This window comes from Salvelinus alpinus, chromosome 10 (assembly GCF_045679555.1).
Source record: "Salvelinus alpinus chromosome 10, SLU_Salpinus.1, whole genome shotgun sequence".
NCBI lineage: Eukaryota > Metazoa > Chordata > Actinopteri > Salmoniformes > Salmonidae > Salvelinus > Salvelinus alpinus.
In genome coordinates, this window is record NC_092095.1 from 66,781,512 (window position 1) to 66,807,539 (window position 26,028).

At 39.3% G+C, this 26,028-nt stretch overlaps 4 protein-coding genes across 4 annotated transcripts in view; 2 read left to right on the forward strand and 2 right to left on the reverse strand.

Annotated features, from left to right (window-relative positions):
• Positions 1–26,028, forward strand: part of LOC139532979 (uncharacterized) — a 41,368-nt gene that overhangs the window by 8,725 nt on the left and 6,615 nt on the right. Inside the window, exons 5-15 of the mRNA XM_071331122.1 lie at positions 802–863; positions 5,279–5,285; positions 5,913–6,089; positions 7,788–7,899; positions 11,068–11,230; positions 11,654–11,824; positions 20,626–20,719; positions 21,102–21,163; positions 22,882–22,936; positions 24,336–24,351; positions 25,655–25,926. Of these exons, the coding sequence (XP_071187223.1) occupies positions 802–863; positions 5,279–5,285; positions 5,913–6,089; positions 7,788–7,899; positions 11,068–11,230; positions 11,654–11,824; positions 20,626–20,719; positions 21,102–21,163; positions 22,882–22,936; positions 24,336–24,351; positions 25,655–25,926 (1,191 nt within the window). The remainder of the gene's footprint in view (positions 1–801; positions 864–5,278; positions 5,286–5,912; positions 6,090–7,787; positions 7,900–11,067; positions 11,231–11,653; positions 11,825–20,625; positions 20,720–21,101; positions 21,164–22,881; positions 22,937–24,335; positions 24,352–25,654; positions 25,927–26,028) is intronic.
• Positions 219–1,155, reverse strand: LOC139532662 (gamma-crystallin M3-like). The gene is made up of 3 exons (XM_071330565.1): positions 1,061–1,155; positions 702–941; positions 219–562 (listed from the first exon to the last, which is right to left on the reverse strand). The coding sequence occupies exons 1-3, from the start codon at positions 1,073–1,075 to the stop codon at positions 281–283; spliced, it is 537 nt and encodes a 178-aa protein (XP_071186666.1). The 5' UTR covers positions 1,076–1,155; the 3' UTR covers positions 219–280.
• On the reverse strand, positions 10,937–12,440 carry LOC139532659 (gamma-crystallin M3-like). The gene is made up of 3 exons (XM_071330563.1): positions 12,357–12,440; positions 11,687–11,953; positions 10,937–11,260 (listed from the first exon to the last, which is right to left on the reverse strand). The coding sequence occupies exons 1-3, from the start codon at positions 12,363–12,365 to the stop codon at positions 10,967–10,969; spliced, it is 570 nt and encodes a 189-aa protein (XP_071186664.1). The 5' UTR covers positions 12,366–12,440; the 3' UTR covers positions 10,937–10,966.
• Positions 16,004–16,956, forward strand: LOC139532661 (gamma-crystallin M3-like). Its single transcript, XM_071330564.1, has 3 exons — positions 16,004–16,046; positions 16,217–16,465; positions 16,630–16,956. The coding sequence occupies exons 1-3, from the start codon at positions 16,032–16,034 to the stop codon at positions 16,906–16,908; spliced, it is 543 nt and encodes a 180-aa protein (XP_071186665.1). The 5' UTR covers positions 16,004–16,031; the 3' UTR covers positions 16,909–16,956.

Consider the following 26,028-nt stretch of genomic DNA (forward strand, 5'->3'; position numbering starts at 1 on the left):
TGTGCAGATTCCTGGACTATGAGACGTTCAGGATGAGACTGTAGAGGAAATTAATTCATTAGCGACTGTTGTAAAATCGATATTCTGATATTCTTTGAGTTAATTTGGGAAATAGAAACTCAATAAAACCAAACTTTCACATGGTGCCCCAGGTTAATGACTTAATAATGATTAATTTAATCACGTAATTATAAACAATTAATAATTCCAACGTCACGTCATGTCAGATGCTTTTATACAAGCCTTTATTATAAACCTAATATTCACATCAAACAGTGAATTAACAAGAATCCATGATACGCCTCATAGACTGCCATTTCATGTTGCCCATGCTTCCTCCCATGTTGCTGAAGTTTCTGTACTCTGCAGGCCTCAGGTACATCTGCCTGCCTTTGTAGTTGGGCTGCTCGTACATGAGCCAGTGGCCGTCCATCACATTGCAGGACTGGCAGTCGGACATGCGGTAACGGTCCATCATGTTCTCACAGTCGTCCATCATCTCGTGCATCTGGCCTCCGAAGTTTTCCCTCTCGTAGATCCTCATCCTGAACTGGCCGCTGTGCTGTAATGGAAAACCACAACAACCAAAGCCATTAGAATTCTTTTGAATTATATAAAATGTTATTCCAATTATAACTATTTTATCCAATCGAAACTACTATCAGTGATTACAGAAACATATGAATTAGTTGTTTATTTACCATGGGGATGTTTCGGCAGGACCTAATGCAGTCAGACATGCCCATACGCTGGTAGTCACCATACTCTCCTCTCCTCACAAAGTACTGGTTTCCCTGGAAGTTGGAGCGGTCGTACACCATGAAGCAGCCGCTCTCCACCCTGCAGGAGTTGCACCTGCTCAGGTAGGAGGTCAACTCAGGGCAGTCTGAGCTGGTCTCATAGGAACGGCCCTGGAAGTTCTTGTCCTCGTAGAAGGTAATCTGGAGGTCAAAAGAAACAATAATATTGACTCCAAACAGTAATACGACAAGTTCAAAATTCAAGTTCAACTGCAATTTTGAAAGTTTCTTCAGTGGTGAGAGACTGTAGGTTGGCGTACCTTTCCCATGGTCATGGTGACTCTTGTTTGGGTAGCCTACAGATATACGGTGATACTTGGTCTGAAGATGTATAGCGTATTCTCCGTCCTTGGGTACTTTTATACCTGGCTTAACGTCAAAAGAACCCCCAGCTCCATTGTGAAAAGTCCTGAGTTGGCATAATGGCATAGGGGCCCCTTTACACAATGGTTTCCAGCTAAATCCTTTATTACTCCCCATTGTGTGCATGGTGGGGTCCATTTTTGGATTGTTGCTGTTTGAATGACAGAGAGAAAAAAAGAAAATTCTCTGGTCATGATCATTTACCTCAAAGGGCACCCATCTACTGTATAATATTATTATAATAACATAACATTATGCACATCATAATGAGTGAGTGATATGAGAGAGCAAACTTCTTGTTATGAGAGGCTGGTAATGTATAGTACTGTACATTGCCTCTCAATTTAACGCAGTGACATGTTCTGCCAGAGACATCACTGAAAACAATATTTGATCTTTAGATGTTCAGTGATAAGTGATTGATTGACTGTGATTATGTTTTTCATTTCAAAGTGAAAACAGGCTAAATTAACATGTTTCCTGTAAATTATTGCACGAGTAATGTACAGGTAGACAACGTTATGGCTGGCGTTTGTTTTCAGTGAATCTCTAGTTCCCTGAGTGAAATGGAAAACCAATTTGCTGTCTTGAACTTTGATTGGAAATCAGTTCAGTTGATATTTTAATTCTGAACAGAAATGTATTTATAAATACAAATTGGTCAAAAATGACCAATAGTCAAACAAAACTGAATTTGTTGCAAGAAATTAAGCTATTATATAGCAGTACTTGGTGTAGTGGTCTATATAGACTTCATGCCTATTTCTGCATCAGCCCACTTCGTCCTTGTTGCCAAACAGCCTGGAGTCCATTATCCATTGTCTGTTGTCTTACCAATGAACAGTGTGGGTGGCCTCCTCCTGACTTAACCTCAAAACCCCTCGCAGCCATAGTCCATTCCCCTTTCACATACTCTGATTTGGACTCACACTCCAACCGTGCTGTGCTCCAATTTGCCAGCTCAGAGCACAGTAGTATGCATATTGAGAAATACCCATTGTTGTCACTGTCACATACTGTATATATATATCCATTTGAATCTGACCTTGCTATTGAATCTGACCTTGCTATTGAACCTGACCCTGCTATTGATCCACCGTGCATTTAAAGGAACTACAACTTGTAAGGCATTGTAAAGCCTTTGTTAGCAATGAGATGCTATATAAAATATAGTAAAAGGGTTATGCCACATTTGTCAAAATACCAGATGGAATGTCCTTTAACCTTACCCTTTATTTAGTACCACATTTTTAAAAATTGTATTTAACTAGGCAAGTCAGTTAAGAACCAATTTTTATTTACAATGACGGCCTACCCCGTCCAAACCCTAACAACGCTGGGCCAATTGTGCACAGCCCTATGGGACTCTCAATCACGGACCGTTGTGAAACAGCCTGGAATCGAACCAGGGTCTGTAGTGACGCCTTTAGCACTGAGATGCAGTGCCTTAGACTGCTGCGCCACTCGGGAGCTTATGGATAATTTGTGAAGCACTTGTGTAGTTCTTATAAAGGCTGTGAATGTTTCTTTTATCCAAATTTGATGTCAAGCAACAGTAAGTTAGTGTTTTAGGCAAGGTGAGCTTGTTATTCTCCTCAGGATCCACTTTCCTTCTTCCTGGACATGCCTCACTTCCTGATTATGCCAGATATGTACTATTCCTTTAGTCACAGTATTCCAGTCACCCCCATTGATTGAAATAATTTAGATTTGATTGAGTGATCTGACTGACATTTGAAAATGTGTTTATTAAATTAAAAAAATAGTTTATTGTTTTGGTAGACGTCATTTGTGTAAAAACATATTTGTTAATATTTTATATGAGGCATACATATAATGCCTTATAAGTGCATATGTAATGTCTTATAATACAAAGAGTTGTATCATACTTACTAATTGTTCATAAGTACTTATCCATCCTGATAATACATATAATGCATTATAAGCCCAGAAGGCATACAATGCATTATATCATTGCAAGAATGTGAAAATCTAGCAAAGAACACTCACATTTCGTGCTAGCTACCTATTAGTGTTATATTTAGGTCAAAGATGAATTTGACTCGGCTAGCTTGATAATTATATGTTTAGCATCAGTCATGTCTTCAGCCTCTGCTAGCTTATTAGCAATCTTCACAGTCAGCTGTGTTCCTAGCAAACAGTTAGCTAGCTAGGTAAGTGTCGGCAGGTGCCTAGCTTTTCCAAATATTTGTTGCTAGCTAACGTTAGCTACCTAGTCCTGCTAACTTGGGTAAATACAACACAGTGTTGGCTAGCAGCTCAGACATTTCTACCTTAGCCAGCTTGTTAGCTAGCTAGCTCGTAGCTAATCACACAATGTTGTGCTGTTTGCAAATACCTCGTGCCACTAGAAATGTAGCTAGCCAACATTAGCTACTGACTCACTCAAATAGTCTAATCAAAAGGAATCAAAATCAAATCCAATTTTTGGTGTAGACTAACCAAAAAAATTCTGAAATTCTTACGGGTCAATTTCCAACAATGCAGAGTTAAAGATGACATAAGCTGTAGCTAGATAAACTGTAGCTACTCTACTCTAGCTGCACCTTCCAAAATCCAGGGATCAAGCTAGCTAGCTAGTTTTCTTGGAGCAGGAGTAATGGCCGGTTTTAAATACCAAAAGGCTGATGTTATAAATCATGCTCAGTTCAAATTAATGCTGTTAAGTATCAATCAATCAAATGTATTTATAAAGCCCTTCTTACATCAGCTGATGTCACAAAGTGCTGTACAGAAACCCAGCCTAAAACCCCAAACAGCAAGCAATGCAGGTGTAGAAGCACGGTAGCTAGGAAAAACTCCCTAGAAAGGCCAGAACCTAGGAAGAAACCTAGAGAGGAACCAGGCTATGAGGGGTGGCCAGTCCTCTTCTGGCTGTGCCGGGGGAGATTATAACAGAACATGGCCAAGATGTTCAAATGTTCATAGATGACCAGCAGGGTCAAATAATAATATTCACAGTGGTTGTCGAGGGTGCAACAGGTCAGCACCTCAGGAGTAAATGTCATTTGGCTTTTCATAGCAGATCATTCAGAGTATCTCTACCGCTCATGCTGTCTCTAGAGAGTTGAAAACAGCAGGTCTGGGACAGAGCATTTTAGGTAGGTCAATAATGCATGATGCTTTTTAGACTGATAATGCATTATAGTAATGTATTGTAAGAAAGCTATAACTACTTATGATAAATTATTATATCTTATAGCGAGTATTATAAGGCACTATAAGTGTATTATAATGCATTACTAAGGCACTTATAAGGAGTTATGTATGCCTCATAGAAATTATTACCACATATTCTATTTGGTAAGTGGGAAGTGGTTTGATAAATATGGCCACTGTGTAGTGTGAAGGGTTGTGACAAGTTGTCACTAGTTCTTAAGAGTTGAATTTGTGAGTGTGAAATGTCCTTATTTTTATTATAGCAGCAACATGCTTGATTATGTCTGAGTAAGGACAGTATGATGTGCTGAGCTGAGCTTTCAAAGCTGAAGTTCCTCAATGCTGAAGTTCCTCAAAGCTGAAGTTCCTCAAAGTGAACAAAACAATTGATCACTTGAGCGCCTGTCTGATTTCCATGCTTCATCTTTTTAGCTAATTAGAGGACCTTCCTTGCCTTTTACAAAAAAGTGGCGTAGTCTTATTTCTTATTTAGATCCTCATTTGGCGTAGTCGGCAGTATTCCGGTGTTAAGAGCTTATCTTTTCTAAAACACCCATACACAAGGCAGTGTCAAGTGCCTAGAATAGGCTAGAGGTTTTTTAAGACTAAATATAAGGATTATAGAATTTGGGGAAAAAGGGACATTTTTGTTTACATACATTACAGCTGATATTAGTGTTTATAGTGGTTGCAGTATAATAGTTGCTTATAGTGGCTTTTTAGTGGTTAGAGTATTATATTGAAATAACAGTAATTTACAGCGCAGTGGTTTGTGGAAATAAGGTAAGAAAATTGCTGCAAAAAATGAAGGTTTAAAATGTTTATTAAAAAGTCACACATTTAAAAGGCAGCATCGCCGCTGATGCGCCTCATGGACTGGAACCTCATTTCATCATTTCCCATTCCCATCTCTCTTGTGTTCCTGTACTCTCCAGGCCTCAGGTAGGTCTGCATGCCTCTGAATTGGGGCTGCTCGTACATGACCCAGTGGCCGTCCATCACGTTGCAGGACTGCATCTCGGGCATATGGTAACGCTCCTGGATAGAGTCACAGTCGTCCATCACCTCGTGCATCTGGCCTCCGAAGTTCTCCTTCTCGTAGATCCTCATCCTGAACTGGCCCTTGTGCTATTGGAAACAAGATAACACATTTCACGCATCTATTAACTGAATAGGATGAGCTTGGTTGATAGGATGGCATACAATGCAATATGCCACAATCTAAAATGAATGAAAAAGATAAGCACCATATGGTATAATTGTTATCTTTTCCATTCATTTGCAGTTGAGGCATATAGCTGGATCTACACAACCGATGGCATGGGATGTGTTTTTATGTTGACTTTAGATTACATTTGAGGTGTGAAAACTTTAGACAGACTTCGATTTTGGAGTGTAAGATAGTTTTATGGCATCGATGATTGTGGTCATTGTGGTGTGGTTGTGAATAGTTGTGGTCTGTTGTGCTCTGTCTGCAGAACTGCTTACCTGGGGGATCATACGACAAGACCTGATGCAGTCGTTGAAGCCCATCATGTGCTGGTACTCAGGGTACTCTCCCCTCCTCAGGAAGTACTGGTGGCCCATGTAGTTGGGCCGGTCGTACACCATGAACATGCCACTCTCCACCCTGCAGGAGTTGCACTTGTTCAGGTGAGAGGAGAGCTCGGAGCAGTCGCTGCTGCACTCATAGGAGCAGCCCTGGAAGTTCCTCTCCTCGTAGAAGATAATCTGGAGAAAGAGAAAGTATGCGTTGAAAGTCTAAACATCTTGACGTGAAACCAATTGATCTTGATGTGCAAAAACTCATACATTCTATCCCGTTCAGAAATTATTCTACATAATCATTTTTATGTGTCTGACAAAATCAAACAATGCAACCATGATTATAATTATAAGTCATTATAAGTAATCTGTAGTTATCATAGTGTTCTGAATCTAAAAACACACACATCAAGGATATATTTCCCTTTGGAAATGGGCTCTGATGCATCCTAGAGTCATAGTTCCAATGCCAGCTGACGAATAGTTCAGCACTGTGCACAGACTTTGATCACAGCCCCACATTACAGTACCTTTCCGTTCATGGTCACAGTTATTTGATTTCTGTTGTTCTCCCTACTGGCGTGCTGCCTTTTATGCTCGATGCAGCTCCAGAAGAATCTACCGCCCAGTTGTATAAAACGCTGAGTTAGCTGAGCAACACTGTACTGTACTATACCTCAACGCAACGCTCACGGCAAAGAGTTATCATTTAGTGCTCTGTAAGGTAAAAGGGTTTAGATTAGGTCGGATTCCTTTCAGATGTATTGTATAGTCTCTTTTAAATAGACTCTGAAGGGTGAATAAACTATTTATGGATTTTAATTTAGCTTCAACATTACATTTGTGTAAATTATGTGCTCATAATTAACAATTTTGGGGAAACATTTAATAAAAAATAAAAAATGTAATTTAACCTTTATTTAACTTTATAGGCTATGTTCATGCCTATTTCATTTGCATTAGGAATAGGTTTGTGCAGTGCACACAAGAAACCTCCACTCAAAAACAATATTTTGGTGTTCCACTGTTGATTACAGCCAGAAGCTCCCATAAGTGTTCCTGTCTCAGGCGCCGCTCCAGAATCTCCCATAAGTGTTCCTGTCTCAGGTGCCGCTCCAGAATCTCCCATAAGTGTTCCTGTCTCAGGGGCCGCTCCAGAATCTCCCATAAGTGTTCCTGTCTCAGGGGCCGCGCCAGAATCTCCCATAAGTGTTCCTGTCTCAGGGGCCGCTCCAGAATCCCCCATAAGTGTTCCTGTCTCAGGTGCCGCTCCAGAATCTCCCATAAGTGTTCCTGTCTCAGGTGCCGCTCCAGAATCTCCCATAAGTGTTCCTGTCTCAGGCGCCGCTCCAGAATCTCCCATAAGTGTTCCTGTCTCAGGCGCCGCTCCAGAATCTCCCATAAGTGTTCCTGTCTCAGGCGCCGCTCCAGAATCCCCCATAAGTGTTCCTGTCTCAGGTGCCACTCCAGAATCTCCCATAAGTGTTCCTGTCTCAGGCGCCACTCCAGAATCTCCCATAAGTGTTCCTGTCTCAGGCGCCGCTCCAGAATCCCCCATAAGTGTTCCTGTCTCAGGTGCCACTCCAGAATCTCCCATAAGTGTTCCTGTCTCAGGTGCCGCTCCAGAATCTCCCATAAGTGTTCTTGTCTCAGGCGCCGCTCCAGAATCCCCCATAAGTGTTCCTGTCTCAGGCGCCACTCCAGAATCTCCCATAAGTGTTCCTGTCTCAGGCGCCGCTCCAGAATCTCCCATAAGTGTTCCTGTCTCAGGCGCCACTCCAGAATCTCCCATAAGTGTTCCTGTCTCAGGCGCCGCTCCAGAATCTCCCATAAGTGTTCCTGTCTCAGGCGCCACTCCAGAATCTCCCATAAGTGTTCCTGTCTCAGGCGCCACTCCAGAATCACCCATGGCATATGGTTTACATCGTCTTCATGCTCATCAAACCATTCAGTGACCACTCGAGCGCTGTGGATGGGGCAATGTCAGCCTATGGGGGCATGCATAGCCATGGTAACCAAAATAATGGCTTGCCCAGCATTTGTATGCATGATCCTAAGCATGATGGTACCCACACCTGTGTGGAAGCACCTGCTTTCAATACACTTTCAATACACTTTCAATACACTTTCAATACACTTTCAATACACTTTCAATACACTTTCAATACACTTTCAATACACTTTCAATTCACTTTCAATACACTTTCAATACACTTTGTATCCCTCATTTGTGTTTCCATTATCTGTGCAGTTAACAGTACATCATCCTAATTAAATAAAATTGTAATATCCAGAGCTTACAGTCATATGTGCATACATTGTCGTATGGGTGGCCCCAGCAGGAATCAAACCTTTATATTAAGTTGTTCCTATAGGGTAACACTTTATATTACGTTTATTTTATAGGGTAACACTTTACATTAAGTTGTTCCTATAGGGTAATACTTTACATTAAGTTGTTCCTATAGGATAATACTTTATACTAAGTTGTTCCAATAGGGTAACACTTTATATTAAGTGGTTCCTATAGGGTAATACTTAATACTAAGTTGTTCCTATAGGGTAATACTTAATACTAAGTTGTTCCTATAGGGTAACACTTTATATTAAGTTTATTTTATAGGGTAACACTTTACATTAAGTTGTTCCTATAGGATAATACTTTATACTAAGTTGTTCCTATAGGGTAACACTTTACATTAAGTTGTTCCTATAGGGTAACACTTTACATTAAGTTGTTCCTATAGGGTAACACTTTACATTAAGTTGTTCCTATAGGTTAACACTTTATATTAAGTTGTTCCTATAGGGTAATACTTAATACTAAGTTGTTCCTATAGGGTAACCCTTCACATTAAGTTGTTCCTATAGGGTAACACTTTATACTAAGTTGTTCCTATAGGGTAATACTTAATACTAAGTTGTTCTTATAGGGTAACACTTTACATTAAGTTGTTCTTATAGGGTAACACTTTACATTAAGTTGTTCCTATAGGGTAACCATTTACATTAAGTTGTTCCTATAGGGTAACCCTTTACATTAAGTTGTTCCTATCGGGTTGGTTTTGTGGTCGCCTTTTTGTCTCTCAACGTGCAAGAGAGTGTGTGTGTGTGTGTGTGTGTGTGTGCTGTTCTGTGCATGTGCATGTGTGTGTGTGTGTGTGTGTGTGTGTGTGTGTGTGTGTGTGTGTGTGTGTGTGTGTGTGTGTGTGTGTGTGTGTGTGTGTGTGTGTGTGTGTGTGATTGTGAGCATAAGTGTGTGTGTGTACCTGCATGGGCATAAATAAAGCAGATGACTGCAATACATGAATTATGTAAGCAGGTAGGCAACTATACACTTTGATCTGTTCTGAAATTGAATAGCCACAATGTACTGTACGCCTGACCCCTATCTAATACCTTACTTTTATAATACATGTATTGTGTTCAGTGAAATGGGTGGCCCCATTGTGAAGAATCCCTGACCAAGCAACATGAAGTAGCATAGAGAGGTAGACCGCTGTCTGGTTGTTATGTACTGTAATGGCATTCCTTTGCATTGTGATGCCGCTACAAAAATGTATCATGCCCACAAAGAATACAGTTGAAACTATTAAAAGAGAAATGTTTCAGAAAACACGCCCCAAAAGACAACAACAGAAAAAGGGATACATATCCATGCTGCACATTTGATGCTCACATACAGTCCACATTTATGGACTATTATTATGAACAAAAATGATATCCAATTCAAACCCCAATGCAGAAGATGTTCTTCAAAGAGTTCCTCTGACAAAATATTATCAGCCACCAGAGGTCGTGGAGCGTTCAATTCCTCTGACTTCTTTAAACCACTCCACAGTCCATTGGTTATACATTACCTCTTTAATGTCTCTAAACCAGTTAATTGGTTATACATTACTTCTCTAAACCAGTTCATTGGTTACACATTACTTCTCTAACGTCTCTAAACCAGTCCATTGACTTTACATTACTTCTCGAACGTCTCTAAACCAGTTCATTGGTTATGCATTACTTCCTAACATCTCTAAACCAGTTCATTGGTTATACATTACTTCTCTAATGTCTCTAAACCAGTTCATTGATTCTACATTACTTCTCTAACGTCTCTAAACCCGTTAATTGATTCTACATTACTTCCTAGCATCTCTAAACCAGTTAATTGATTATACATTACTTCTCTAACGTCTCTAAACCAGTTCATTGATTCTATATTACTCCTCTAACGTCTCTAAACCAGTTCATTGGTTAGGAAAGGGGGGATACCTCGTCAGTTGTACAACTGACTGCATTCAACTCCACATTTAACCAAACCCCTCTGAATCAGAGAGTTGCAGGGGGCTGCCATAATCGACATCCACGTATTTGGCACCCAGGGAACAGTGGGTTAACTGCCTTGCTCAGAACGACTTATTTTTACCTTGTCAGCTCGGGGATTCGATCCAGAAACCTTTCGGTTACTGTCCCATTGCTCTAACCACTAGGCTACCTGCCATTATACATCACTTCTCTAGCTTCTCTAAACCAGTTCATTGATTATACATCACTTCTCTCATGTCTCTAAATCAGTTCATTGTCCATTGGTTATACATTATACTGTGGAGAAAATGTAAACTAGCGTAATGCTAACAATCGACAATAAGGATTAGTTTGCTGCAAAATAAGTTTGAGAAACTGGAGGTTACAGTACATCAGGCTTTCTGAGTAATATAATTTGATGTACTGTATATCATTTCTGATGTACTGTAACATGGGTTAAATTTGGTTCAATTGAGCCAGTGAGAAAATGCATATATACAGTATATATATATTTTGCTATTGATAAATAGTGCACAAATGTCCACATTTGGTGCATCAAAATCGAATTATATGACTTTTTTTCTTTCAGACCATTTGAAATCCCTCTCCAGACATCAATCTGTCAGAATAAACCAGTGTAATATGAATACCATGGGTAGATTAGATTTGATAGAAAAAAGAAGAGAACAGGTACTTCAAAATAAGAGTTTTATTACATTCAATGAGAATTGTGACTTTTAGCAGCCTTTTGGACGTCAGGACAGCAGGAATCTCAGGCATCAATGCCGCTGACCCTCACAGGCATCCATGATCCTTCTGATGGAGAGAACTCTCATCATGGTGCTCATGCCCATGTCTCTGATACTCCTGTACTCTCCAGGCCTCACGTACATCATCCTGCCTCTGAAATGGGGCTGCTCGTACATGAGCCAGTGGCCGTCCATCACGTTGCAGGACTGCATCTCGGACATGCGGAAGCGCTCCTGGATGGACTCGCAGTCTTCCATCAGCTCGTGCATCTGGCCTCCGAAGCTCTCCCTCTCGTACAGCCTCATTCTGAACTGTCCCCGGTGCTGTTGGAGAGAGAGAACATTGACAGTTACTACCGTGTGTGTACTCCATGCTTCTAGTATTACATTTATCATTGTTTGTCAGCTGACTTATACAGTAATAGAGGCCTGGACCACGTTCATTAGGGACAAACTGTTTTGATAATACCTAAACTTGTTCAATAAGAAGACATATTTTTGTTTTCTGTTACAAAACGTTTGGCTACGGTGTGCCCTGCTGAACACGACCCAGGTGAAAAGCACGTCAAGTATCAGATGTACAGAGTCCTAGTAACTCAAACTTCATCACCATTCACGAACATCTAGCTACTCAAAAATATAAAAATGCACTCTTTATATGAAGAGAAATAGCATGAACCACATCATAAATATAATCATGTCATCATCAAACACAAGGAGATGGTGGAACTCCAACTGTGGACGTCTTACCATTGGGATCATGCGGCAGGAGCGGATGGACTCCAGCATGGTCATATCCCCCATGCCCATCATGGAGCCCATACGCTGGAAGTCGGAGTACTCTCCCCTCTTCAGGAACATCTGGTTGCCCATGAAGTTGGAGCGGTCGTAGATGACGAAGCAGCCCATTTCCACCCTGACCGACTGGCAGCGGTTTAGGTACATGTTGAGGTCGGGGCAGTCGCTGCTGGTCTCATAGCTGCGACCCTGGAAGTTCCTGTCCTCGTAGAAGATGATCTGAGAGGGTGATTTGATTGAGAAATGATTTAACCTATGACCTCTTCACCTATGTTGAGAAGATTATAAAGGCTATGATTTTAAATGTTTTACATAATTAATATAGTTAATCATTACTAATTGATCGTGATTAATTTGTCATTACTTTTAATAATTAAAAACAATTATACATTCTTAACTTTGTATATAATGCATATCAACTGCATGGTCTCATATAATAACTCTATATTATTTTAATAAAACAAATAGTTTTGCATTATTTAGCTGAAAAACGTTGCTGTATTCTCACAGATTGATATTATTTGGATTAGGATTTTGTGGTTATAGCTGCTTAGCAAGACACTATATTCATATCTCAATGGCCAGCTCTTATACTGAATAAAAATCCACTGCTCTGTATTACCTTGGTCATGGCTACGGTGGTTTAGCTTGATGGTGAAGCTTGATTAGATGACACGCAGAAGACACGGTGTGTTGTGTCGATCCAGTGGCACTTTTATATTGACATTGGGTCCACAGGGCACCTTGCACACCTTTGTGCTAAATAGCATGAGTCATCACAAGGCCCACGTGGGGCTTGTATACATTTTACACAGCACATCTACATTAGTTATTATTGGATGCTGAATGCAGCATGGGGGCCATGACATGTATTGTTCTCACCAGAAATAGAACATTGCATATTCTTCCGTTTGGGTGATTGTGCTAGATGGTACTTTACCAGGTCAAAATACAGTTACAGTATATTTACTAGTGAACTTGGTCACACTTAGTGAATTTTGTCCCACTAAGTGAACTTGGTCACAGTTAGTGAACTTGGTCACAGTGAATTTGGACTCACTAAGTGAACTTGGTCAGACTAAGTGAACTTGGTCCCACTTAGTGAACTTGGTCCCACTTAGTAAATTTGGTCACAATTAGTGAACTTGGTCACACTAAGTGAATTTGGTACCACTTAATGAACTTGGTCACACTTAGTGAACTTGTTAACACTTAGTGAATTTAGTCACACTTTATATTAAGTTGCACAAACACCATATAGCTAGTTACCTGACATTGTATTTATTGGTGTGATTACATATCTACACAGTATACTGTCACATCTTTGAGAACAATATTTGACCAGTATCTTTTTAATTCAATAATTGTTGATAAACCTTATCTGTTGAAATGTTTACAGTTCCGTATTGTAACTACATGTTGAAAGCTTGGGACTATAAGGTTCGATCTGCATTTTTGTCAGGATGGAGTTATTGACATAGCCTTGTTCTTTTCAATGTTATCTTCATATGTTTACTCTAATTACCTCAATTCATGTTCAGTTCAAAAGAATACAAGATAAAAATGGCTGACACCATTCAAACCAATGAGGGTTCAGAACTTTAAAGCCAATTATCTCAGAATCATCTTTTTGCAGATAGAACCTTATAGTCCCAAGCTGTCGATTTTGGTTAGAAATATATAGTTATAGAGTTGCTGCATATCATAAATGAAAGAAATGTGAACACATTTTTAGTTCAACTCAAGCACAGCATTTCTCAGCAAGATGAAGACAATGTAGATAGAGGGTTATTTTAAAGCTGTATGACTTCATGAGGACTGTCATGTTCTGACCTTAGTTTTGTTGTTATGTCTTTGTTTTAGTATGGTCAGGGCGTGAGTTGGGTGGGTAGTCTATGTTCCTTTTTTCTATGTTATTCTGTTTCTATGTGTTTGGCCTAATATGGTTCTCAATCAGAGGCAGGTGTCAGTCGTTGTCTCTGATTGGGAGCCATATTTAGGTAGCCTGTTTGTTATTGTGGGTTGTGGGTGGTTGTTTCCGTTTCAGTGTTTGCACCATTCGGGACTGTGTCGCTTTTCATTTGATTCTCTTGTTCTTTTTTGTATTCATTTTCGATTAAACATTTATTATGGATACGTACCACGCTGCATTTTGGTCCTCCTCGCCTTCCACCAACGAAAGCCGTTACAAGGACAAGCACTGGATGAAGAAACATTACTATTTGGCAGCTTTACTGGTCTGACCACATAGACAACATAACATCAACAACTTCCTGGTTCTTCTCAAAATAACAAAAAATAAGAATCAGAGGACAAAGTAATTATCAGGTAAATAATGAATTAATACAACACTTCTGATTTCCTACATTTTAGAAATACATACACTACTGGTCAAACGTTTTATAACACCTATTCATTCAAGGGTTTTTCTTTATTTTTACTATTTTCTACATTGTAGAATAATAGTGAAGACATCAAAATTATGAAAACACATATGGAATCATGTAGTAACCAAAGAAAATTTTAATATATTTTATATTTGAGATTCTTCAAATAGCCACCCTTTGCCTTGATCACAGATTTATACACTCTTGTCATTCTCTCAACCAGCTTCATGAGGTAGTCACCTGGAATGCATTTCAACTAACAAGTGTGCCTTAAGTTAATTTGTGGAATTTCTTTCCTCCTTATTGCATTTGAGCCAATCAGTTGTGTTGTGACAAGGTAGGGGGGTATACAGAAGATAGTCTTATTTGGTAAAAGACCAAGTCCATATTATAGCAAGAACAGCTCAAATAAGCAAAGAGAAACGACAGTCCATCATTACTTTAAGACATGAAGGTCAGTCAATATGAAACATTTCAAGAATTTTGAAAGTTTCTTCAAGTGCAGTCGCAAAAACCATCAAGCGCTATGATGAAACTGGCTCTCATGAGGACCGCCACAGGAATGGAAGACCAAGAGTTACCTCTGATGCAAAGGATAAGTTCATTAAATTTACCATCCTCAGAAATTGCAGCCCAAATATATGGTTTATACAGTTCAAGTAACACACATCTCAACATCAACTGTTCAGAGGAGACTGTGAATCAGGCCTTCATGGTCGAATTGCTGCAAAGAAACCACTACTAAAGGAAATGAAGAAGAAGAAGAGGCTTGCTTGGGCCAAGAAACACGAGCAATGGACGTTAGACCGGTGGAAATTTGTCCCTTGGTTTGATGAGTCCAAATTGGAGATCTTTGGTTCCAACCTCCGTGTCTTTGTGAGACGCGGTGGGGGTGAACAGATCTCTGCATGTGTATTTCTCACCGTAAAGCATGGAGGAGGAGGTGTTATGGTGTGGGGGTGCTTTGCTGGTGACACAGTCTGTGATTTATTTAGAATTCAAGGCACACTTAACCAGCATGGCTACCACAGCATTCTGCAGCGATACACCATCCCATCTCGTTTGGGCTTAGTGGGACTATCATTTATTTTTCAACAGGACAATGACCCAACACACCTCCAGGCTGTGTAAGGGCTATTTTACTCAGAAGGAGAGTGATGGAGTGCTGCATTAGATGACCTGGCCTCCACAATCCCCCGCCCTCAACCAAATTGAGATGGTTTGGGATGAGTCTGACCGCAGAGTGAAGGAAAAGCAGCCAACAAGTGCTCAGATGAAGCTGGTTGAGAGAATGCTAAGAGTGTGCAAAGCTGTCATCAATACATAGGGTTGCTATTTGAAGAATCTCAAATATAAAATATGTTTTGATTTGTTTCACACTTTTTTGGTTACTACATTATTCCATATGTGTTATTTCATAGTTCTGATGTCTTCACTATTATTCTACAATGTAGAAAATAATAAAAATAAAGAAAAACCCTTGAATGAGTAGGTGTTCTAAAACTTTTGACCGGTAGTGTACATAGTGCCATAAAAAAACTATCCAATAAAATAATACCTCACAATAAAATAATGCTACAATATACATTGAATTCCACCTCAGTTCCATCTCAATTGATCTGGAATATTTGATCAAATACTGATATACTAATTCAGCTAGTATTAGGGTAGCTAGGGTTAGCTGGAAACAAACATGATCCTCTATTTACCCCCAGTGACATAGTTATAAAAGTGGCATTCAGTACGTGACACTATAGGACTGGCTTGCACAACAATATATAATGATGACTCATGGAGTTCTAGAACAATAAATATGGAGATGTGAATGTGGTCCAAGGTATAAAAGGAACAGGAGGTTGATGGTCCAGCATTCCATCTGAAATTGGATAAGAGATTGGATCACCATCACCATGACCATGGGCAAGGTAAGTGCCAGTGCAAGTCTTCCTCCATGCCTGTCTCTCTGGGTCTATCCAAGCAGCCCTGCATTCCAAAGAAGACTGTCGGATCGGAAACACAAGGCATTGCTAATCAAATGAGCATTAGTGCACTAATTTCAACATATCGACCACTAACTGTGTGATTGTCTGTGTAGATCATCTTCTACGAGGACAAGAACTTCCAGGGTCGTTCCTATGAGACCAGCAACGACTGCGCTGAGGTGACCTCCTACCTGAGCAGGTGCAACTCCTGCAGGGTGGAGAGCGGCTGCTTCATGGTCTACGAGCGCCCCAACTTCATGGGTCACCAGATGATGGTTAGGAGAGGAGAGTACCCCGACAACCAGCGCCTGATGGGGATGACCATGAGCGACTGCATCAGGTCCTGTCGTAACATCCCCAGTGTAAGTAATGGAGTGTGTAGCTGCTTCTTAGCTGATGCAGATAGTTTCAACAGCAAGGGTCGTGAACTCGTGTCATCAACAACATATGACATTTAAATGTATGAGCCCACCGGTTGGATCTACAGTAGTTCCATATCTGTCTAACCTGTTGCTTTTATCAACAGTATAGGGGCCAGTTCAGAATGAAGATGTACGAGAGGGAGAACTTCGGAGGACAGATGCACGAGCTGATGGATGACTGTGACTCCATCCAGGATCGTTACCGCATGTCCGACTGCCAGTCCTGCAACGTGATGGAGGGCCACTGGCTCATGTACGAGCAGCCCCACTTCAGAGGCAGGCAGATGTACGTGAGGCCTGGAGAGTACAAGAACCTCAGAGAGATGGGAAACAGCTCCATGAATAGATTCATGTCGGTTAGACGTATCACTGATTCCTGTTAAAATCACCACTTTTTAGTTTAACTTAATAAAGTGTTAAATTTGTAATTATTCCTGATGTGTCCTAGTTCTTTAAAACAGAGCATAACAACCATCTCATCAATCAAAAGTAAACAATTAGTAAGACAAGTGCATAAGGTCTGGTGTCTGCCATGAGCCAATAGGCTTGGAAAGGGGACATGTCACGAAGAGGAAAATGGAACCATTAGTGAAGACATATGATCAGTTTTGGGGGTAACATTACACTTGATAGCAAAGACCGGTGAGACAGCTAACTAGCTGTAAATATGTGAATTGTTTTGGCCTGCAGATTAGCAAAATTAGTTAGCCAGCTAGCCAAAGTTATTTACAGATCATTAACAGACACTCCTAAACTCTTTTACTAGCTACTGTAATGCTGTTGTGTCAAGAATATGCCTCCAAAAATGATAAGGTGTCTGCAGTTGTGTTTACATTTGACAGATTGTGATATAATCCCCTTTGTAAGTGAATGGTGTTGGTTATAGTTTTAGAAGGCTACAGCACTAACCTGTAAACATGTACTGTACATGGTAAACCACTCCTTTACAAAGGTCACTCTCATTTTACTCAGCCATGCATCATTTGACAAAGGGACGTGGTGTCACCGGCATTCAGATCATCTGTAATTAGATTCAATGACAAAGAATTGAAGTTGAATCCATAAATAAGTTCAGTAAATATAATGCAATACGTTTGGAAAGGGGATCGATCACAAATATAAACATTATTGAAGCCACCTTATCAGGTTTGAGTTCTATGAGTTGTGGATGCAGCGTTATGTTAGCTAGCAAAGAGCGGTGCAGGAGCTACCTAACTAAAGCTTCAATGTTTCACCCCAGGTACCAAAGTTAGTTAGCTGGCTAGCAAAAGTTACATACACTTAGTTAGCAACCTCTCCTTCACTCTCTTGCTGCAGTAGCTATCGTAGGAAAAATGGTAGACTGGCCTGATTTATAAAATTCAATAAAGTTTCAACTTAGATTCCTTTGTTTGTGTAACTCATAATAATCAAGTAAATTCAAAATAAGTAAAAGGCTTAGACAACATGACGGCCAAATTATATTTTGTTAGTTATTTTTTATAGTAGGCTGCATACTTAAATGGTACTTTCAGTAGTTTGACCAGCCGATTCCACGTTGGAAGGGCTGACTTTTCTGGTTATTAGAATTACTGACCGTTTGCCACTGTAAGAACGAAGGGTATTAAGTTCAATAACCCAAGATTTACGGAATTCACGATGAGCCAAATTACCCACAATCACCAAAACATAGAGCAACACTTCAAGTGAATGTTGTGGCCCATACATGATGAAGTTGTCAGTACAATGTCCCTTATTTTTTTTACAAATGTTCCTTTTTAGATCTATTTACTCAACTGCATTACCTAAGTTCAACTCAAGATGATATCACAGACACATACCATATATGAGTTTCTGTCATTCATATGGACTATGCATTATTCTGGTGCCTGGTGGTCTAGATGTAAACGTGGTTGTCATCATCAGAGCTGTGTTTGAATGTGTATCAGGGAAGGTGGCAGTTGCACCTAAGTGGCCTCTGATATAAACATATACAGTATATGCAATATTAGTTGTTTCAGAAATGAACACGGTGTATATTTTAGGACTACTCGATATAACAGAAGTCTCCTAAACCAAAAGCTTTATTTCATTAATTGACACTAAAGGAAATATAGTGCCTTCAGAAAGTGGTCACACCCCTTCACTTTTCCACATTTTGTCGTGTTACAGATTGAATTTAAAATGGATTAAATTGAGATTTTTTTGGTCACTGGCCTACACACAATACCCCCTAATGTCAAAGTGGAATTATGTTTTTCTAAATTGCTACAGATTTTTTTTAAATGAAATGCTGAAATGTCTTGAGTCAATAAGTATTCAACCCCTTTGTAATGGAAAGCCTACATAAGTTCAGAAGTAAAATGTTACTTAACAAGTCACATAATAAGTTGCATGGACTCACTGTGTGCAATAATAGTGTTTAACATGCTTTTTCAATGACTACCTCATCTCTGTACCTTGTAGGAGAGGAAGGAAACCGCTCAAGGATATCACCATGAGGCCAATGATGACTTTAAAACAGTTACAGTTTCATGGCTGTGATAGGATAAAACTGAGGATGGATCAACAACATTGTACTTACTCCACAATACTAACTAATTAACAGAGTGAAAAGAAGGAAGACTTTACAGAATAAAAAATATACCAAAATATGCATCCTGTCTGCAACAAAGCACTAAAGTAATAGAAAATTAACTTTATATCCTGAATACAAAGTGTTATGTTTGGGGCAAATCCAATACAACGCATTACTGAGTACCACTCTGTCAGGACCCGATGCGAGAAACAGTCACTAAATCGGCAGAACCCAGAAGATGAGGCAGACACAGCAGTACTAGAGATGGTGGTTTAATAAAAAAGAGATATCTTCCAAAATACAAAGAAAATCCACAAAGTGGTAAAAACAGCAAGGGAAAAAACAAACCTCAAAAGACTAATCCAAAATACAAAAGAACAAAACCAGAGAACCTCTGGAAAATCCAACAAGAGAAAAATATATGTTCACAACAAGGCTTGGGCTGGGGCTGGGTGCTAACATACAAACACTGAGCAAGGAACTGAGGAACACACAGGGATTAAATACTAACAAGGGAACGACATACAGGTGCAAACAATAATTAGAGCAAGGGCAAAAACAAAAGGTACAAAAAAGGTGCAATGGGGACATCTAGTGACAAAAAAACAGAACAGTCCTGGCCAAAACATGACACACTCTCCATATTTTCAAGCATAGTGGTCGCTGCATCATGTTATGGGTATGCTTGTCATCGTTAAGGACTGGGGAGTTTTTCAGGATAAAAAAGAAACAGAATGGAGCTAAGCACAGTCAAAATTCTAGAAGAAAACCTGGTTCAGTCTACTTTCCACCAGACACTGGGAGATTAATTCCCCTTTCAGCAGGATAATAACCTCAAACACAAGGCCAAATCTACACTAGAGTTGCTTACCAAGAAGACAATGAATGTTCCTGAGTGGTCGAGTTACAGTTTTGACTTAAATCTACTTGCAAATCTATGGCAGGACCTGAAAATGGTTGTCTAGCAATAATCAACAACCAATTTGACAGAGCTTGGAGAATTTTGAAAAGAATAATGGGCAAATGTTGCACAATCCACTTGTGGAAAGCTCTTAGAGAATTACCCAGAAGGACACACAGCTGTAATCGCTGCCAAAGGTGTTTATACAAAGTATTGAATACTTATATAAATGGGATATTTCTGTATTTAATTTCCAATAAATGTGCAAAAATATCTAAAAACATATTTTCACTTTGTTGTTACAGGGTATTGTTTGTAGATGGGGGAGATTTTTATTATTTGTATTATTCAGCCTGTGACGCTACAAAGTGTGGAATAAGTTAAGGGGTATGAATACTTTCTGAAGGCACTAGAGACTATTATCATTCACTTGTACTAGAATGATCATTAAAGTTTAGGTAGCTAATACATAGACAATGAAACATGCATTTCAATTATCCAATATTTATTTTGAATGTCAAAAAAATAAGAATCTCAGACTTCAATGATGCTGGCTCTCGCAGGAATCCAGGATACGTCTCATGGAGCTGTATCTGTTCACGGAGCTGTTTCCCATCTCTCTGAGGTTCTTGTACTCTCCAGGCCTCACGTACATCTGCCTGCCTCTGAAGTGGGGCTGCTCGTACATGAGCCAGTGGCCCTCCATCACGTTGCAGGACTGGCAGTCGGACATGCGGTAACGCTCCTGGATGGAGTCACAGTCATCCATCAGCTCGTGCATCTGACCCCCGAAGTTCTCTCTCTCATAGGCCTGCATCCTGAACTGTCCTTTGTGCTGTAAAGTTTATAAGGACACATATTTAAAGTAAGAACATGATCAAAGTAATTAAATAGGAATCTGATCAGTTTACAATCAAATACTTACATTTTTTGATACATTGTATTAAGCTATATATATTATACATACGACACTATAAATGCATCATATATAAGTTGTTTTCTAAAAGAGCCATCTTACCATGGGGATCATACGACAAGAGCGAACGGAGTCAGACATGCCCATACGCTGGTAGTCACCATACTCTCCTCTCCTCACAAAGTACTGGTTTCCCTGGAAGTTGGAGCGGTCGTACACCATGAAGCAGCCGCTCTCCACCCTGCAGGAGTTGCACCTGCTCAGGTAGGAAGTCAACTCAGGGCAGTCTGAGCTGGTCTCATAGGAACGGCCCTGGAAGTTCCTGTCCTCGTAGAAGGTAATCTGGAGCAACCAAGGAAAGGCACCAATCACAACACAGAGAGGAGATGACCAAGGAAAGGCACCAATCACAACACAGAGAGGAGATGACCAAGGAAAGGCATCAATCACAACACAGAGAGGAGATGGATACGCCTCAAATCAAAAGTCGTTTTTAATCAACTAAATAATTAAATATTGAAATGTAAAGTATTTGTTCTGTAAGAAGAACAACTGGTAATTAATTTAGTAAATCAACAATGAAATGGTAAAATGTAGGACTGAGGCCCACACAATCTCAGCCATGAAGAACAGCGGTTCAAATGTAATTGAACGTTACTGAACATTTAAAAAAATCAAGCAAAAAAAGCTTTTAACATCAAAACTGTAACTTAACAATTCTAAAATAAATAAATAAAATAAAGTAAATTGCCAATGTATCAGGCAGAAAATCCAGCTATACAGCACTGTACCTTGACCATGGTGTTTGTTTGCTGCGGCTGTGGGATGTTGTCCAATAGGCCATGTTCACTCAAGCTTTTATACCTTATACCATTTCAAATGGCTTTTTGTTATTCAAATTCCCCATCCTGATGAATAAGCAGGATGCTTCTTGCTGTTGATTTTGTGCAGCTGTGTCATTGGATGGCACAAGCAGAGAGACAGTGGGCACGAATACTGTATTTGAATTATCATGTGATCATAGGTATTTAAAACATATAGCTGTTTTTATCATATTTTACCAAGAGTATTTACAAACACTTTTTACATGTATTGGATTGTGTTTTGTAAAAGACCAACACATTTGACCATCATTATAATTGGTTTAGGGTATGAAATATATGGTGCAATCATTCTTTACTTCATTTAGGCAGGGAAGATGGATCTTAATGATTGTGTATTGTATTTAACATACACATTTTATGGGGGGTGAGAATGTGTCTGTCACCATGACAACTGTTTTGAGAGGTGGATGTCAACAGTCCTAGGAGCAGATGGGGTCACGAGGTCATGCTCGGTTAATCCTGCAGTGACTCAGCCTATAGGGGGACAGAGGCTAGGGGAACTCAGAGTAAGGAGACCAACCCAGCAATTTACTTATCATTATTAAACGCCCACACCAGTAGAGATCCACTTTTTACAGCTAAAAGATGATGGCCACAGCTTACCTACGATGTTGCACAACAATATAAGTCACTAAGTCATCATTTTATTCAAAGTATGATATAATTGGCCTTGAAGTGCCAAATCCGAATGTATGACTTCGGATGTTTCCGTGAGTCTTCCGTATCTTTTCCTATTAGATGATGTGCAAATTAATTTCAGCCTACATTTCGTTTCAGGGCTGGGTTTTCTTTAAATGTTACCACCCACCAGCATGGCAATGTTGTTGTTTTATTCCACTGCAAAGTTCTTCCTATTCGCGAGTCGACTGAGAGCCAAACAGCTTCTCTCAATAGTCTACATGTGGGTTTCTACTAGATAAAAACAGACACAACGTCAGACTTGGCTATATCATACAAATTCATGAAAACAAAAATTTGCTTTTTGGTCTTAATTTAAGGTTAGGGTTAGGCTAAGGTTAGCAGTGTTGTTAAGGTTAGGGTTAAAGTGAGAGTTAGGTTTAAAATCCTGTTTTATGACTTTGTGGCTGTGTTAACTAGTGACGAACCTACACTTGACCGACTTGCCATGGAGAAAATTAAAATAGGGGGCAAAGTAAGGTTTTTACACTTTCCCTTTTTTTTACCAGCTAATTATCATAATCCATTGGATCATTTGTCAGATTTCACTTACTTTAAAGCTAGTCTACATAGAAAAAAATACATGAAGATTTTATAAATGGTCAAATTGTGTGATATGATTGTATTTTAGAACACCACTACATTGATTGAGGTGGATTTAATAATTTATTTATTTTTACCTTAATTTAACTAGGCAAGTCAGTTAAGAACAAAATCTTATTTACAATGACGGCCTACAATGACAGATTTAACAAGTGACATCAATAAGGGATCATAGCTTTTACCTGGATTCACCTGGTCAGTCTATGTCATGGAAAGAGCAGGTGTTCTTAATGTTATTATAGTCAGTGTATAGCTAGCTAGCTTGCTGAAATGATAACAGAGAGAACAAAGAATACAGTCTTAGTTTAAATGGTACTCATATAACGTTCATTAGCTAGCTATGGTTAGCATGCAAGCTAGTTACACTGACCGCTGTCAATCAGTGGCCTATTTGTTGGTTTTTCTCTGCTACACGTGGGAATCACCACAACGTTCCCATCCCCAATTCCATAATATGTTTTAGCAGTCTAAGTCAGTCTTTGAGGTGGAATCTAAACAAGAACAAGAACAAGAATTTCTGCACTACGACATGAATTACTCTAAATACTTCCTCGGAGGTGGGCCTTTACAAGCATGCCAGTAATGCAACCAATTATGAAAGGATGAATGCTTGACTTCTTTACTGATGGTTGATAGAGGGCCATTAAGGGTTTTACTTTACATTCAAAGAGGTTGGCTCTGATGACTAAATATGGAAAAGCTGCATGCAGTACTTGAGGTAATGATAGGCCTACATGATTATATAGAAATGCAGCCTGGTCTCATAGACTAGACCTAACATAGAAAACGTATGATAACCATTCGTTTAGTATGGTTACATAAGACAGTTTGAAATCTAAGGCAACCCAAAGGATGAAAGTTCAAATCTCATCAAGAACAACTTTAGCATTTTAGCTACTTACTACTTTTTAGCTACTTTGCAACTACTTAGCATGTTATCTAACCCAACCCCATCCCCTAACCCTAACCATAACACTTCCCCTAACCTTAACCTTCTAATAATCCTTTTAGCTAACCCTACCCCTAACCCTAACTCTAACCCTAACCCTACCCCTTTAACCTAACTTGTAAAGTTAACCCTAACCTTAAACCTAACCCCTAGCCTAGATTTTTATGTATTTGTAAATGTTTTATTTAAACTGTATTTAACTAGGCAAGTCAGTTAAGAACAATTTCTTATTTACAATGACGGCCCACCCCACCTAGCTAATGTTAGCCACCTAGCTAGAATTTGTAACATATCATACGTTTCGTAAATTCATAACATACTGTATGTTTTGCAAATTCGTAACATATAATAGGAATTGTAATTCGTAACATATCATATGAAATTGGTGATGGACATCCATAAATTAATACATACCATACGAAACCTAACATATCATACTAAATGAAGTGTCTCAAATTTACGTACAGAATAATACAAAATGCTCTGAGATCAGGTTGAGAAATGATCCAAGATTATTGAGAAATATGCTAAGCTTAGCTAAAAGGTTGTTTTTCCAGTATTTTCATGATCAAGGTTAGAGTTAATTTAGCTCTCATTGACATTTCATTGAGTATCCATAGTTGCTTTCAGTATACATCCACTTCAATTTCTACCAAGGAATGATTTGACCTCAAATCAGTATCAAGTAACTGTCAGAAAATCTGTTCACAGAGAGTGGTAGCGAGGCAAATATCTGTCCAATATCAACACCTGCTAATCAACACCCCGCTTATCAATTAAAAATAGGCTACGTGTTTGTAATTTCAAAAATCACAACTGAAGTAATTATTGAAAAATGTAAAATACTGTATTTCAAGCCCAAGTAGCAATTTAAATGTTCGTATCGTTTGAAAATGTAGTACAATACAGCAGAAACAGTTACGGATGTTAAAAAAAAAAAGAAAGTACAAATCTCACATAAACATGCAGATCATCTTTGAAATCAGACGAAGAGGAAACTTGATCAAGTCCATGTTCCTCAACAAGAGTAGTGGAATAGGAAACACACGCAGTATATCCAAGATGTAAACCCCTACAGAAAAATAAATCATCATAAAAAGAGCAGGATGCTGTGACTTAGGCCTATATAACATTCATTTCACTGTTCCAGCAATTGTTTGTTACAGAGTCATTAGACTGGACCAAAGAGAAATTAAACATGACCAAATCATTTGTGCTGATATGCAAATCGGCCTCATTTGGATATCAAAAGCTTTCCACACTCTGCACATTTTGTTTATACATAAATACTTTGACGGTGCGGCAGCTAAGAAAGTAGTATACAGTGCTGCAAAATGGTGAAGGTAAGGTGACGCATTAAAAAAATAATCTGTATTTATCAGTGATGATAGTAACTTCAATGCATATACTTATTCTATATAAATGTTGAGCATTTGGGTTTATATGTCTATTTTTTATTCATTCATGTGCAGCCAAGACTCTTCATATTCCTGCAAACACAAAAAGTTAACTTCAGTTTAGTAGTTTGAAGATATGGCTTTGACATTTTTATATGACTTTGAGAATATCTGAATAAAGTGTTCATGTAATATGTGATCCTGTAGTAATATGATATTTGTTTTTATCCGTAACTCACCGCAGAGTATTCTCTGCTTCCCATCCTTCCTCAGATCACATTCTACGAGGAAAATAATTTCCAGGGCCGCTGCTATGAGTGCAGCAGCGACTGTGCCGACCTGCACTCCTACTTCAGTCGCTGCAACTCGGCGAGGGTGGAGAGCGGGGCCTGGGTCCTTTATGAGAAACCCAACTACAAGGGCTACCAATACATCCTGAGCCCAGGGGAGTACACAGACAACCAGCAATGGATGGGATTCAACGATAGCGTCAAGTCCTGCCGCGCCGTCAAAAACGTAAGATGATTCCTTGCATATCCATATTTCATATCATAATTCTCTCCTCCCTACATCCCTATTTCTCTCCTCCCTACATCCCTAATTCTCTCCTCCCTACAT

Bases quoted from the DNA above. Each gene is read 5' to 3' on its own strand.
- LOC139532659 (XM_071330563.1), bottom strand. The intron at 11,261-11,686 runs GTAAGACGTCCA...TCTCTCCAACAG, and splicing joins CCTGCCGCATGATCCCAATG to CACCGGGGACAGTTCAGAAT.
- LOC139532662 (XM_071330565.1), bottom strand. The intron at 563-701 runs GTAAATAAACAA...TTTCCATTACAG, and splicing joins CCTGCCGAAACATCCCCATG to CACAGCGGCCAGTTCAGGAT.
- LOC139532661 (XM_071330564.1), top strand. The intron at 16,466-16,629 runs GTAAGTAATGGA...TTTTATCAACAG, and splicing joins CCTGTCGTAACATCCCCAGT to TATAGGGGCCAGTTCAGAAT.